This window comes from Podarcis liolepis (assembly GCF_965112155.1).
Source record: "Podarcis liolepis genome assembly, chromosome: 5".
NCBI lineage: Eukaryota > Metazoa > Chordata > Lepidosauria > Squamata > Lacertidae > Podarcis > Podarcis liolepis.
The window spans coordinates 3,182,969-3,197,333 of NC_139556.1; the positions used below are offsets into that span (position 1 = coordinate 3,182,969).

At 44.7% G+C, this 14,365-nt stretch overlaps 1 protein-coding gene across 1 annotated transcript in view; it reads right to left on the reverse strand.

The window, feature by feature from the left end:
• Positions 1–1,399: 1,399 nt before the first annotated feature.
• The window catches only part of FBLN1 (fibulin 1), a 54,486-nt gene continuing 41,520 nt past the window's right edge, over positions 1,400–14,365 (reverse strand). The window contains exon 17 of the mRNA XM_083503360.1: positions 1,400–3,437. Within this exon, the coding sequence (XP_083359486.1) occupies positions 3,298–3,437 (140 nt within the window). The 3' untranslated portion in view covers positions 1,400–3,297. The remainder of the gene's footprint in view (positions 3,438–14,365) is intronic.

Genomic DNA, 14,365 nt, shown 5'->3' on the forward strand with positions numbered 1-14,365 from the left:
GAACATGCTGTTTTCAAGGCCCTTTTCCATTATGTATTATTTGGTTAGAAAAGAAGGAAGTGGGGGAGGATGATGTACATTACGGTAATTGATTGGGAGTGATCCCAAAATGTTATAAATCTCTATCCTAATTAAGTAAATACACATATTAAAATAAATAAGTCGGCATGTACACTGCAATTAAGAAATGCTAATGGAACAAGAGACGGGGGATGGGGGGGAGACCTCTCTAGGGTCTCAGGAATAAGGTTTTCCAAGTCCTGTTAATTAAAAATAAGCACAGCCCTTCTGCTATACATTAAAATGTTCATCTGCTTTTGAATATTTTTTTAATTTAAAAAAATCTAAAGAAATAGTAGATCTAGGTTATTACGTATCTCAAGTAGCTGGGAATTATCTTCATTTGGTTCACCGGTGACCTGAGCATAGGATGTATTTTCTTTTCTTTTTTTAAAAAAAGCTGGCTACTATAGAAGGAAGCATTGCCTTGAAATTCTGGCACATGTGAACATGAGAGCTTCAGGAACCCCAGAAATTCCATGCAAGCAGAGAATGCTCTGTACACTTCAATCTAGCAAGCAATGCTCTGTATGTACACCCTCACTGTCCCAGCATGGTCATGAGCTATACTTCTAGCTTCAGGGTCCTCTAAAGCTTTTAAAAGGAAGATGCGGCTTGCTCACTTGCAAGACTCTCCTCACAAGATTGGTTTGCTTGGAGTGGCAGCCTTGGAGGGGGGGGTGTTTGTTCCCAACGACCAGAGGTGGTACCATCTTCTTGGTGACGGAATGGAGGTCAGCCCAGCTAGCTCCTCCTACTCTAGCTGTCCAGCCTACCCTGTTGCTAGGGGATATTTCCACTCCAGAAAATGGGCAGAACGGGGAACAGTGGAACTGCCTCCCCTTCTCTAGTATCTACAGGAAAAGAGGTAGGGTCCCCATCCTCCCTCTCAGGCTGCTCCCTGCCAAGGACATTCTCTGCACTAGTGTTTTTCAAACTTGGGTTCTCAGCTGTTGTTGAACTACAACTCCCATCATCCTTGACTACTGGACTTGCTAGCTAGGGATGATGGGATTTGTAGTCTAACAACAGCTGAGGGCCCAAGTTTGAGAAACTGCACCTACTGCTCCACATCTGCCTGGTCAGACCAACAGACCATGGATGGATGGCAATCTTCAGAGGTTCCACTAATGATTCTTAACATTAACTTCCGTTTTAATTCTTTCTCTCACTTCTGTGTTTCTCTCTCTCTCTCTCTCTCTCTCTCTCTCTCTCTCTCTCTCTCTCACATACACACACACACACACACCCCTTAACTCTTGACTGCTTATTCCTTATGATGCACATTGTGAATATTCAGTTATATTGTTAAAATTAAGGGAACTTAGATGAACAACTGTTAAAAAAAGAAAAAGTTTATTTTCCTAAAAACGATACATGGTTGAGAGAAACTGTAGATACAAACAACACTCATTTATTGAGTTTCATTACATTATACTTCAGTATGATACATAAGAAGCCTCATACACGATTGCTCCAACCCAACAAGAAGCCCTCCTGTGTGCATAATGGTGGCCTAAATCCATGCTCACCTGAGCCCTAGTGGGAGGACTCTTTGGGATGTGCCTCAGTGTGATGTCCACCCACATCTGGAGCCACCAGCTGTTCTGCAGCCCATCACTGCAACTGGATTGGGCCCTTCACCATGACTAATTTTAAAAATAATTTTAGCTTCTAAAACACCAATCCCAATCTAGTATGTATCCACAATAGGTACGTACTGTTTCTATGTACATATCTCTGCTGCTGGATCATGGCATAAAGGTTTCAAATTACTTGGTTCCACTGCACTGTTGATTTCATTCTAGTTTGTCACCAAAGAAATGGGGATCTCAAAAGCCACTAAAAGTAGTATAGTCTACAGGATGGGAGTCAGAACCTGCCATCCCTGGACAGCGGTCAGGGCCCCCCACTCTGGAAAGGCCCCCTCCTTTTCTAGCCTAAGAGGCGTAACTCTAGGGAAGTATCTGGGGTCTGCAATGCCTTGAGTTGTTAACGCCTTTCGGGGATCTTGCAGATTAAAGAGTTCCAAATTCACGCATTTCCCCCTTCAGTTCTAAACCTTCAGGATGCACAGCTAAAAGAAGATGGAGAAAAGGCCTGCAGCCCTACCTTAGGCAAGCTCAAAAAAGATTATTGCTTGTTCCTGTTGCACTTTTCTTTTCTTTTCTTTTCTTTTCTTTTTTGCTTTAAACAGCAGGCTCTCCTGCCATATCACAGACTGCTTTTGAAACTCTCCTCTGTTTAAAAAGCAGACTGCATTGTGACATGAGAGGTTGCTGTTTGGGGGAAACCCAAAGTGCCATTTGGATCCAAGACAATAAATCATGAGCACATCCTTCTCTTAGTGGCTGATTTCACCTCAGGTACCACATCTTAAGTGACATTTCCCCCAATACTGGGGTCATTTAGCCCCTCAATACCTTGGCATACACAGTGCTTATTTTTCTACCATTTACTTTAGTTGGGGCCTACCTAATGCTAATGCCTTTTAATGAAACTTTCAGATAAAAAAACCCCCCAAAATACACACCTATTTTGAAGCACCAGAGAACTCCACCCACCCGCCCCACTCATTGCAAGAGAATATATGTGGAATATGTGTAGCGGAGGGGTCATTTTCGAGGTCAGTTATGCCCAGTGCTATTTTCCTAAAAGAAGAGGTGCCAGAACTCACAAAAAAACACCTCCCTTGTTCTCTTATAATGGCATTGGTGCCGACCTGAGAGGTGCCAGAACTGAGCTGAACAAAACCCCTGGTTATGCCCCAAATTCATCAGAGGTGATTTCTAGATTTTTACAATGAAAAAATTAATTTGATAGCCAGGCAAGGCATTCAAGAAGGTGGAAGTAGGGAGGGTGAGGGCAGGCAAGGCTCTGATCCTGCAAAATCTTGCATGCAGCACCCTGACTCAAAGACCCCAGCAAAACAGAATTTAAAACCCCATAGAAGGAGAGGGAGGTGGACACACTATTTATTTGTCTATACAATCCAGCTAGATCAGACTCAAAGGTTATTGCTCCATCCTACTTCTATTTTAGATAGTTTGCTATTGGTCCTTTAATTAAACTATAAACCAGAAATGTTACTTGAAAAGAAAGCTATTTGGTCTCACTCCCAACCCCAACCCCCGTCTCACCCCTCCCTGCCCCCAAAGGTGTGCATAACGTTTCTATGAGTTTGTGGTAGAGTTTCACTTGGAAGCTCTCCTGCTTCCACCCAGGTGGCGAGGTGGATCAGAACCAGTACTCCGAAACAAAGATGTGCACGTTGACAACGTTGCGGTGTGAGACAACCCCTCCAATGACGTAGTTCATCTCCAGCTTCAAGGTAGCATGGAAGGGGCCAATGATGGGTTTCACCTGGCGAACCACACCTGTGGGTTGAGGAGGAGGAAGAAGAATTAGTGCCACAAATATAACTGGGCTCAGCTCTGCCATACTGAGTAATGACCTTAGTCCTTCTGGTCAGGTCGTTTCCCACAGGGGATGTGGCTATTCCATTCCTGTGGCCTTTGGCTTATGGAGTGTCACAATCTTCCAGCCTATCTCCCAGGCTGTGCAACAGGCCACAGTCATCATGCATGCCCTGGTCGCAGAATTATAGAAGAGCAGCGTTGGGAGGGACCGCCAAGGGTCATCTAGTCCAATCCCCTGCAGTGCAGGAACCCCTTCAGGTTAGATTCCTGTAATATTCTGTACAAAAACCTACCTTTGGAGGCAAGTTTGAAAACTTCAGTTTGGCTACAATGCGACTACCAGGGTGTTGACAGGAAGAATGGGGCCTTTAAGAGAGGTGTTCTGCAGTTTTAGCAGTCTGTTTCAGAGGACTGGTTTTTATTTTAAAGTAATTTGGGACCAGAGGATCTTAAGCACTGCTCCCAACCACATGAAATGACACAGTCATGAAGATCAATTCATTGATGCCCTGCTCCAGGTGGTGAAGACAAGAAGCTGTGGCAGCAAGGAAGTTTAGAAGACACCATGGAGAAAAAGGCCACTATGAATGTAGTTTCTAAAGAGAAGGGTCGGCTGAATATGCTGCAAACAAAGAGCCATTTGCAGATGTGTTCACAATGCCTCTGAGAACACCCGTGAGGTGGCTTCCCGCCCTTCCCACCCCAGGCTAAAACCTTCCTCTTCCATGGTTCCCTTTGGGCGAGCTTTGCTGGTCCTCATCTCCAGCAGAATAAGGCCCAAGTAGAAGTAGCTGCAGGAGCAGGGGGCCTTCCGAAGAGCAGGGTTAGTTCCTTTCCTGACTCTCCTGGTGGCTGACTTTTGACTGTCGGCTAATCAGGGCAGAGGCCTCTTTCGCACTTCACTTTGTTTTGTTTGCTTTGTAAAGCGCCATGCAGTAAATCAATATATAAATAATGGAAATAACAATGAAAAAGCATTAACATTTAAAATTTTCCCCTTTATATACTACATACATGGTGTTTCAGAATAACCAAATTAACCAAATCCAGAAACGTGTCTATCTCATGGAAGCTGAACACAAAGTGAGCGGCTCAGAGGTTGAGAAAGTATTAAAGACACTGTTTTTGTTTTTTTCTTAAGCACATAGGGACATTAATGGGCTTTGTTTTCTTCCTTATACAAAAAGGTTTGCTCTCCACTACCACAAGTGTTGAAAAGTTCCACGGACAGTGTAGCAGAAGATTTTTGTTTGCTTGTAATGCCCCCAAACCATTTCCCTCTTGGCTCCAGAGTATGTCACTTTCTCAAACTTGGGTGGCATTTCTAGCTAGCAATAAATCTTTAAACATTTATTATGAAAACTGTAGTGAATCTGAAAGATGCATTAATGGTACTCAACTCTTAAAGGTAAAGGGACCCCTGACTATTAGGTCCAGTTGCGGATGACTCTGGGGTTGCGGCGTTCATCTTGCTTTATTGGCCGAGGGAGCTGACGTACTATTGGCCAGCGAACCAGAGCAGCACACGGAAACGCTGTTTACCTTCCCGCCGGAGTGGTACCTATTTATCTACGTGCACTTTGACGTGCTTTCGAACTGCTAGGTTGGCAGGAGCAGGGACCGAGCAACGGGAGCTCACCCCGTCGCGGGGATTTGAACCGCCGACCTTTTGATCGGCAAGCCCAAGAGGCTCACTGGTTTAGATCACAGCACCACCCACGTCCCTACTCAACTCTTAACATCTGCCTAATTAGGAAGCCCTTTAAAAGAAGTTTCCACCATTTATTCATAGAGAGATATTGGAGTGCGAAAGCTCTTACCTCACCCACTTGTTGCACATTTCAAGGTTTGTGTTTTTCAAGGCCAGCCCTCCCAGGATGCAGATTGAAGCACCTCCCTCAGGCAGCAGAATCTCAATGGAGCACCCCCCCCACACACAGGCCCCCATCCGCCATCACTGGAGAAGCAGCAGCAGGTTCTGGCAAGATCTTGCAAGAGCCCCGCAAAATCTCATGAGATCCTAAAGAGCTCTTGCGAGATCTCACAGGACTCTGCACAAGATTTTGCTGCTGCTGTCTTTTCTCACATCTCACTTTTCTGGCAGTGGCATGGGTGCCTCCCCCCCCCACACACACACAAGGGGGGAGCCCTACTTCCAGAACCTGGAAGCCACCTCTGCACAATCCTGGCAAGCACGCCGTGGTGGGGGGCACCTTACCATTTGATCTCAGGTGCCAAAACAGGATAGGCCACCCCTGGTGCTTTCCGCTGTAGAAAATATACTGTTCACAATGGAAACAAGCAACTAAACTTGGAAAAAGACTGTAGCTTCAGAGAAGCTTTGATTGCCACAATGAACACCAATGTTCCTTTCCTTTCATTGTTAAGTTGGGATAAACAGATTTTTGAAATAATTTAAGAAGAAAATCCCCCACAAAATCCATTTACCAGAAACTGCAACAGGGGGTTGCAGGTGCTGTCTTATTGATCATTGAGTTTAATAATAAAAAGAAATTTAAATATTGTTTGTAAGCTGCCCAGTGGATATTTATTGCTGGCTGGTCATATATATTGTTCGGTGACTATTTTATATATAGTTGCATATAATCTGCCTTTCAAACTGCTTTCTGCTATGAAAACCCCCAATACTCACAGGGCTCTGGCCTGTGGTTGCCTGATTGCATCTTCTGCTTCTCTCCCTGCAGTCTGCTGCCCTCCGCCATGAACAGAACACATGGCTAACTGTCTCCTACACTGTCAGTTTCTGAAAGTGCAAAATACAGAATAACGAAGGGTCACATATTCAAAACCCCTGCTGAGCTGAACATTTTGGTATAGAATTGCTTCTTTCAGTTATTAGAATCCAACAGTGGCATTTAATTTGGAAGGAAACGTACAGTTTAAGGAAGGATTATTTGATATGTTTCCCATTTAGATCTTAGTTGAGGTCATGTTTCAAAAGTGGAGAGCTCGGCAGCATGTATGGCATTCCAGAAGCAGTCTCCTACCAATTCCCTAAGAACACATTGGCTTAGGATCTGATGGGAGAGATAAACGTTTGCTTATGTCAGCTGTCAGCACCCTTTTTTCTGAATGCCGTGATGACCTTAGAGTTTTGTCCTACTTAAATACTGACTAATATCTTCAGCATGCTGAGAAATAGCAGACTTTTCACCACATTCATTTTGCTTGCCATATTCCATAAACACACCTCTCTTTTTAAGCATCCTTTCCCCCCCAGTCCCTAAAATGTTACACATAAGATTCATTTCCTTGGACGGATTCCCCTCTCTTATAAAATTGACTTGTATTGGCAGGAACTGAGATGGGGGTGGAGGGTTAGGGAATCTCCCTGGAATACAGCCCTGGCTATGGAAGCGCGTTCTCTCTTTGGCATTAGCTTCTAACCTATGACACATGAATCCATAGGATGCAATCATTTAATCCAGACAATTTCTTTCCCACTCTGCATATACCCTGGTCAGTAGGCAAGGTTGGATCCCTCCTTGATCCAGTCAGAGATGAAGCAGCCATGGCTTCTCCTGTCTATTCCTCTTCTGCTCTTGTTACCCTGTTATCCTCTCCTGCCTGACATCTTGCTTATTGCAATATTCAGGATACTGGAGTGGAGGCGGGTCAAGCTGGAAGAGACATGGCTGCCTAGCATACATTTTGGATGCAGATTTGGAGTCCTAGTAGAATAGCAACTCATTTTTCGTCAGGGCTTTGTTCAAAACTACACAAAGGCTGAAAGGTCAGCAAAAATCAGATCACCCCCCCCCCAAAAAAAACACCACTAGTATGAACTGGGAAATGGAATATATATCAATTAATCTTTCCTTAAACTGTACATGTCTTTCTAAATTAAATGCCACTGTTGGATTCCAATAACTGAAAGAAGCAACTCTGTACCAAAATGTTCAGCTCAGCAGAGATTTTGAAGATGTGAACCTCTGTTATGGCATCAACACTGGGGACAAGTTAAAGAGGTTAAAGAGTCCTGGTAGCCCCCTGGCAGCCAGTGCAATACTCTGCCAATTGGGGTCATGCAATGCCACCTTGCTGCCCCAAGCAGCAAATGGGCAGTGTCCTTGTAGCGGTCTTCAAGAGAAGTCCAATGTAGAGGGCATCTCAGAAATACAACCGGGAAGTTCTCAGAGGCTGGATTACTGTAACCAAGTTACCTCCATCTAAATCTGAAACTGGGCATAGGCCCTCCTCCCAGTGAGGCCACATGGACTTCCAGTGACAAGATGGGTCTCTTTATCAAGGCCCAATTCAAGGTACATAATGACTTGAAGAGCTTAGACCCAAAGTACTTTATGTGGTGGCGTCTCTCACCTGTCAACCCAGGTTCTCAGATCTGATGGGCAGCCCTGTAGGGCATTCTCAGGGGCAGCACCCTGTCTGCAGAATTCCCTCCCTGTACAGATCTGGTGGCCCCAAACTGATTTTCATTCAAGTGACACCCAAAGACCTATTTATTTGCACAGGCCTTCAGATCATAGAGTGGCCTTACTGAAGGGGGGGGGACCTCTGGCCTAATGGAGCCCCCCAGGCCTCCTCATTTGGCCCATAAGGCCATTTTTGGCCCATACCACACCCCAGCTGACCTTCACCTGATCACTGGGTCTTGCAAAGCCTCTTGCAAAGTGCTCCACAAGACCCAAGTATCAGCTGGCACTTGGTTCTTTCAGAGCATTTTGCAAGCTGCACATTTCCCCACATAGTTTGATTTCAAACCATAGAGGTGAAAAAGGGTCACCGGACATCACCGTCAGGTGATTGATAGTTGGATAACGCCACCCTTCTCTGAGTTTTGACCCACAGCGATAGGGGAGACAATTTGCTTCCACACCCCTGTCCTATTGAGCCAACTCCAGCACTGATTACTTTATGCCTTTGATTACTGTGTTGTGTGGGGCTGTATTACATACCCCTCAACTGTCCTGTTTTAAGGGGGACATCCGGGAATCACAGAAGCCAATCCCAGCTTCTGTTTGCATCCTGGGATTTCCCATTTTTTGTTGTGGTGCAAGCCAGCAGGGTCTTACCAGAGCTCCGGTGCATCTGACTGCTGAGCGCCAGAAAGCCTTTCGTTCTGGCACTCTGACACTTGGCAAAGGTCCAGTGCCAAAGGTCCAGTGCTTGGGCACAACCCTGCTGATGAGCACTGAAGTCCCATTTTGGGGTGTGTGAAAATGTTGGGTTTTTGTTGCGATTTTCAACACCGTTTTTACTGTTGTGTTTTATGGGTAGCTAGCCATCCTGGGAGGGGGGGAAATGCAAGAACTAAGGCTAAAATAACAACTACAGTTACATGCACTGAAGTTTCACTTTCTGTGCTATGTCAGTTGCTGTGTCAAAGCAATCAGGACAACATCGCTCTCCTGTCAACAGGTACATTCCAGGCTGGGATGCTGCATCTGTCAACCATGCTGACAGGGCAGCAGGAGCAGACCTGCCTTTATTCAGACACAGCCTGCCACTCTACCTGCAACAGGGCAAGGCAAAGGCCCTTGGGCCCAGCATGCAGCCTCATCTGAGGAGGCCCATCAGTGGAACTCGACAACACTGCACTGGAACTCTGGCATACAAATGTTACAAAGCTCAGTGAGTAACTCTTGGTTCATGAAGGTGCCAAGATGCATATTTCCTGATACAGTCATGTGAATCTCGAGGGCTTGTAAGGCTCTCTTCAAGGCAAGCATGACAAACACCATCATCCTAGGGCCTGGCCTTCAAGAACCAACCCTGGCAAAAATATTGGATAAACATGGGAGACCAGGGCTCATAGTTTGAAGGCTCACTCTGCCATTCTGGTCTGAGGTCAGTCACAAGGCACTTCCAAACCATCACTCTCTTTGCGTGAAGGCAATCACAAATTGGTGGTTGGGAGGTCTCGTGCAACAAACCCACTTCTCCCAAAGATTGGACTAGATTGTGGGAGTGAGACACACATGTCAGGTCTCACAGTGAGGGGCCAGAACCAAAAGTGGGAGGAGAGAGAGAGAGAGAGAGAGAGAGAGAGAGAGAGAAATGGGCATTTTCTGCTGAGCTCGATATAAAGGTTGTTGGTTTTCTTGGCTAATAACTTGGGCTCATCCACTCTGAAGTTTAATGTGGAGCTGAAGCTTCCTGTGTCTCTTCTATTCTTACTCTTAAATATCCTTCTCATGAAATCCTCCTCATTCAAGTGACAGCCACAATTCCCCTCTGATAAATCTGAATTATCCCAATCTGTGAATAATTGAATAAGGGCAGAAAAGTCAATACAAAATTGCATGCTGCATGTGGTGTAGCTGTGGGGTTTTTTTTACATGTGTGGTGATGCTTTCATTAGCCAAAGGGGAAGGATACAGCCTTCCTTTTCTCACTGGCTGTTGCTGGAGGCACATCCATGATGTTTCCATTTTTAAAGCAGCTCTTTCGCACAGAACTGCTCTTGCACAAAAAGAGAAAATAAAATTTGGCCTTGCAGGAGGTGACAAAGAAAGGAAGCAGCAGCCATAAAGGAAATTTTTCTAAAGATGTTTTATAGATGGTACATAACACCTAGCAAAATATTCAAGATGTATAAAACAAAATCCAAAACGTGTTGGAGGTGTAATCAAGCAGAGGGGACACTGCTACACATGTGGTGGACCTGTAATAAAATTAAGAGCTTCTGGGATATGGTATATGATAAGCTGAAGAAAATATTTAAACAAACCTTTATAATAAAAAAAAGACAGAAGCTTTTCTGCTGGGCATATTAGACTCCGACATTGCAAGTGAAAATAAGAGAATTGCAACATCAGTAGCGAGAATCTTAATTGGAAAAAAGAAATAGTACCAACAAAAAAGAGAGGCAAGATAAATTATTTGATTACCTTGAATTGGCCAAAATGACAGATACAATTAGGGGATGATCTAAACAAAAATTCCAAAAAAAAATGAGGAAAATATAGAGATTATCTAACATTACTTGTTGCAAGTGCCAGGAGGGTGCTGGTTTTAAACTTAGCATTGTTTGTCTTCTCAATCTTCTCCTCATTGGGATTTCTGGTACTGCAGACAGATGCTAAAGGTATTCTTTTGGCTCATTTATGTTGCTGTAAGATATAATTACATTTCCCTCCCTCTTGCCCACCTTCAAAATATGTCAGCCCCTCAGGCAGTTCACCTTCATGTCTGGTTTCTGCTTGTATTTTGTATCACTTAGCCAGTTTGCTAATAACCTTGCATCTTAAACTTAAAAGAGCCATTCTGTTGTTTAACTCATTCCTCGCAAATACTCCTGAGCTGGCAATATGCGGAGCTGCAGAGCATCGTCCCAGAATCTAGACCTGGAATCCAGCACAGGATCCCCGAGGCCACTAGATCTGAAGTGAAGCAAGCAGATCACTTGAACTATACAAAAGGAGGAGCCAGGGACCTATTCTGGAAAGACTGGCCAACCAAAAGGCTAAATGTTACCTGCCAATTGCATCAGCTGATGTTGCAGACCCCTGTTTCCTTCTTGTGCCAAAAGTGGACTCTGACATCTTAGCACACACAGTCCATGTCAATTAGATGGATACAGCGCTCTTAATGCAACATTTGCGTTTGTATTCATGTCTCACTCAACTTTCTGGATTTACTAATTTTCTTCACCATACCATGAAATATTTTGCTTTGGTTAGTTTGGTTGCACTAATTGGGACATACTTAATAAAAATGTGTTGAGCCATATTCAACTGAATCATACCGCTAGTGGAAGCCAGTGCAAGGATTCCCAATAGTGCAACAGGACTTCCCCTCCTCCTGCCCCCCCCCGCCATCTCTAGATCTTCTCTGGATTGTGGGGGGAACCCCAAGAACAGATTAAGGGGGCACGTGGGAGAGGAGAGAGGGAGAAAATTACACAGCACAAGAAAAATCCTTGTGCTGATGGAACATTAGCCTTAACACTGAATATGGAATTTGGAGAGTTCAAACCACACTGCACGTATTGCAAAGAATCTTGTGGCACCTTAAAGACAAACAAATTTGCAAACTTGCAAATAATTATGGGGGCACACCCTTCCTGCACATTATTTAGCGTCATTTCAGCTTTGGTAAGTACATGGGAACATAAAAACTGCTGGATTGGCCAAAGGCCCATCTAGTCCAGTGTTATTTTTCGAATGGTGGTCAGGTTGACTATTTCAGAAGTTTACAGGAAAGGCATAAAGGCAACACCCACATCTTTTTGACAGTGTATTCAGCTCTACTACCTCTGAAGATGGAGGTTTCATCTGTCATAGCTATTATCCATTGATAGACCTATCCTTTTTAAAGAACCTCATCACCACTGCCACATCTCACAACTGTGGACCATCCAAACTCATCATGCGTTGTGTAAAGAAGTGCTTATTTTTACCTAATTCCACTGCCAATCAATATAGCTGGGTAGCCCCAAATTCTAGTTTCAGGGGAGACACAAAGAGAGGGAGTGGAGGGGGGGAGAGAGAGGAGGAGAGAGCAGGATCCTGTTCATAACTGAATAGCATAGTCATGTCACCAAGGCTGTGGCAAGCGCCACTCCTTGACCATTTCTTGGCTATAAGCCGCACCATGGCACACACCAGGCCACGTCTGCGTGATTCAATTTACCAAGGAAAATAAAGGGCTAATTCAGAGGATTGGGCCCGGAAGCCATTGCACAATCCAGCCATCATTACCTAGAGATGAGAGCCCAGAATTTCTGAAGAACGAATCCTTTTCAGCTGTTGTGCATTCTAATCCCTGACCAAATTCCAAGAATAAGACTGGGAAAGGGGGCTTCTACATCATCTTTAAACCCTTTAAATGTAGGGTGGGGGGGGGGGAGGTGAAGAGACCAAGATACATTGCAGAGAATGTTGGTATTTAACCCTATTTAACCTCCACGAACTCTGGTTCTGTTGAAAATCATGGGTCCCCACTACTTAGCATTACATTTAAAAAAGCTCAGATGTGCAGCATCTTATGCACTGAAAGTAATGCTTATGTTGCTGAAATATACTCGGAGTCATGCAGTGATTTCATGCTCTTTATTGCAGCTTGTAAAACAGTGATTGAATTGCCCCCACCAAACCTCAGGCTTTAATATACATTATTTACACAATGGGTCCCGTCTGATTGGCTGATTCTGCTTCCCTCCTGGGGTCTGATTGGGCTACTCCTGCAAGCCAATCAGTTGTTGCATTCCAGGATCCTACCTGCCTATTGTTCTAGGATCCAAGCTTAGTACATAATAATTGCCTTTGTTCCGAGATTACGCAGTTCAAATATATTTGGGGATTTCACCTATTTTGTGCTATTTTTCATACTTCTTACTATTGTCTCTATGATCAGCTGCTTTGGCAGCACAATCTTTTAAGCATTCCAGCTAATTTGGGGTCGCGTTAAGAATGGCGATGCCACAGAACGAAGCAGGTCTTGCCCCCAGTTTGGTCTTAGTCACACTTAGCTTTGCTCTGCTCTTTCCAGGCCTGCTCTGCTAGTTAAAGCTCCCCTTCCAAGCACCCCTTTTTTGCTCCAGAGTTTTCCAGTCTTTAAAGCTGAATCAGAGCAAACGGGAATCCGTGGAAATCCTCAACTGACATTTGCTCCAATTCAGTGGTAAAAAGTGGTGCATTGTGGGGAAAGCTCAGGGCAAGGGGGGGGGGGAAGGACTTGGACACAAAGCAAGCATTAAAGCACAGGCCTCCTCTGCCTGCTAAGTGTGAAGAAGCCCTTTGATCAGCTTCATTTCAGCATCCCACTCTCTATTCTGTGCCTTCTCTGCAGAATTAATACCTACGCACAGTTCTGGCTATGCAGATGAAGAGAGGAATAATTATTTTGCTATGCTTTCATAAGGCTAATTGCAGGGCCTAATTTATGCCAGAGCACGTTGTTGTTGTTTAGTCGTTTAGTCGTGTCCGACTCTTCGTGACCCCATGGACCAGAGCACGCCAGGCACTTCTGTCCTCCACTGCCTCCCGCAGTTTGATCAAGCTCATGCTAGTAGCTTCAAGAACACCATCCAACCATCTCATTCTCTGTCGTCCCCTTCTCCTTGTGCCCTCCATCTTTCCCAACATCAGGGTCTTTTCCAGGGAGTCTTCTCTTCTCATGAGGTGGCCAAAGTATTGGAGCCTCAGCTTCACGATCTGTCCTTCCAGTGAGCACTCAGGGCTGATTTCCTTCAGAATGGATAGGTTTGATCTTCTTGCAGTCCATGGGACTCTCAAGAGTCTCCTCCAGCACCATAATTCAAAAGCATCAATTCTTCGGCGATCAGCCTTCTTTATAGTCCAGCTCTCACTTCCATACATCAGTACTGGGAAAACCATGGCTTTTACTATACGAACCTTTGTTGGCAAGGTGATGTCTCTGCTTTTTAAGATGTTGTCTAGGTTTGCCATCGCCTTTCTCCCAAGGAGCAGGCGTCTTTTAATTTCGTGACTGCTGTCACCATCTGCACTGATCATGGAGCCCAAGAAAGTAAAATCTCTCACTGCCTCCATTTCTTCCCCTTCTATTTGCCAGGAGGTGATGGGCCCAGTGGCCATGATCTTCATTTTTTTGATGTTGAGCTTCAGACCATATTTTGCGCTCTCCTCTTTCACCCTCATTAAAAGGTTCTTTAATTCCTCTTCACTTTCTGCCATCAAGGTTGTGTCATCTGCATATCTGAGGTTGTTGATATTTCTTCCGGCAATCTTAATTCCGGCTTGGGATTCATCCAGCCCAGCCTTTCGCATGATGAATTCTGCATATAAGTTAAATAAGCAGGGAGACAATATACAGCCTTGCCGTACTCCTTTCCCAATTTGGAACCAATCAGTTGTTCCATATCCAGTTCTAACTGTAGCTTCTTGTCCCACATAGAGATTTCGCAGGAGACAGATGAGGTG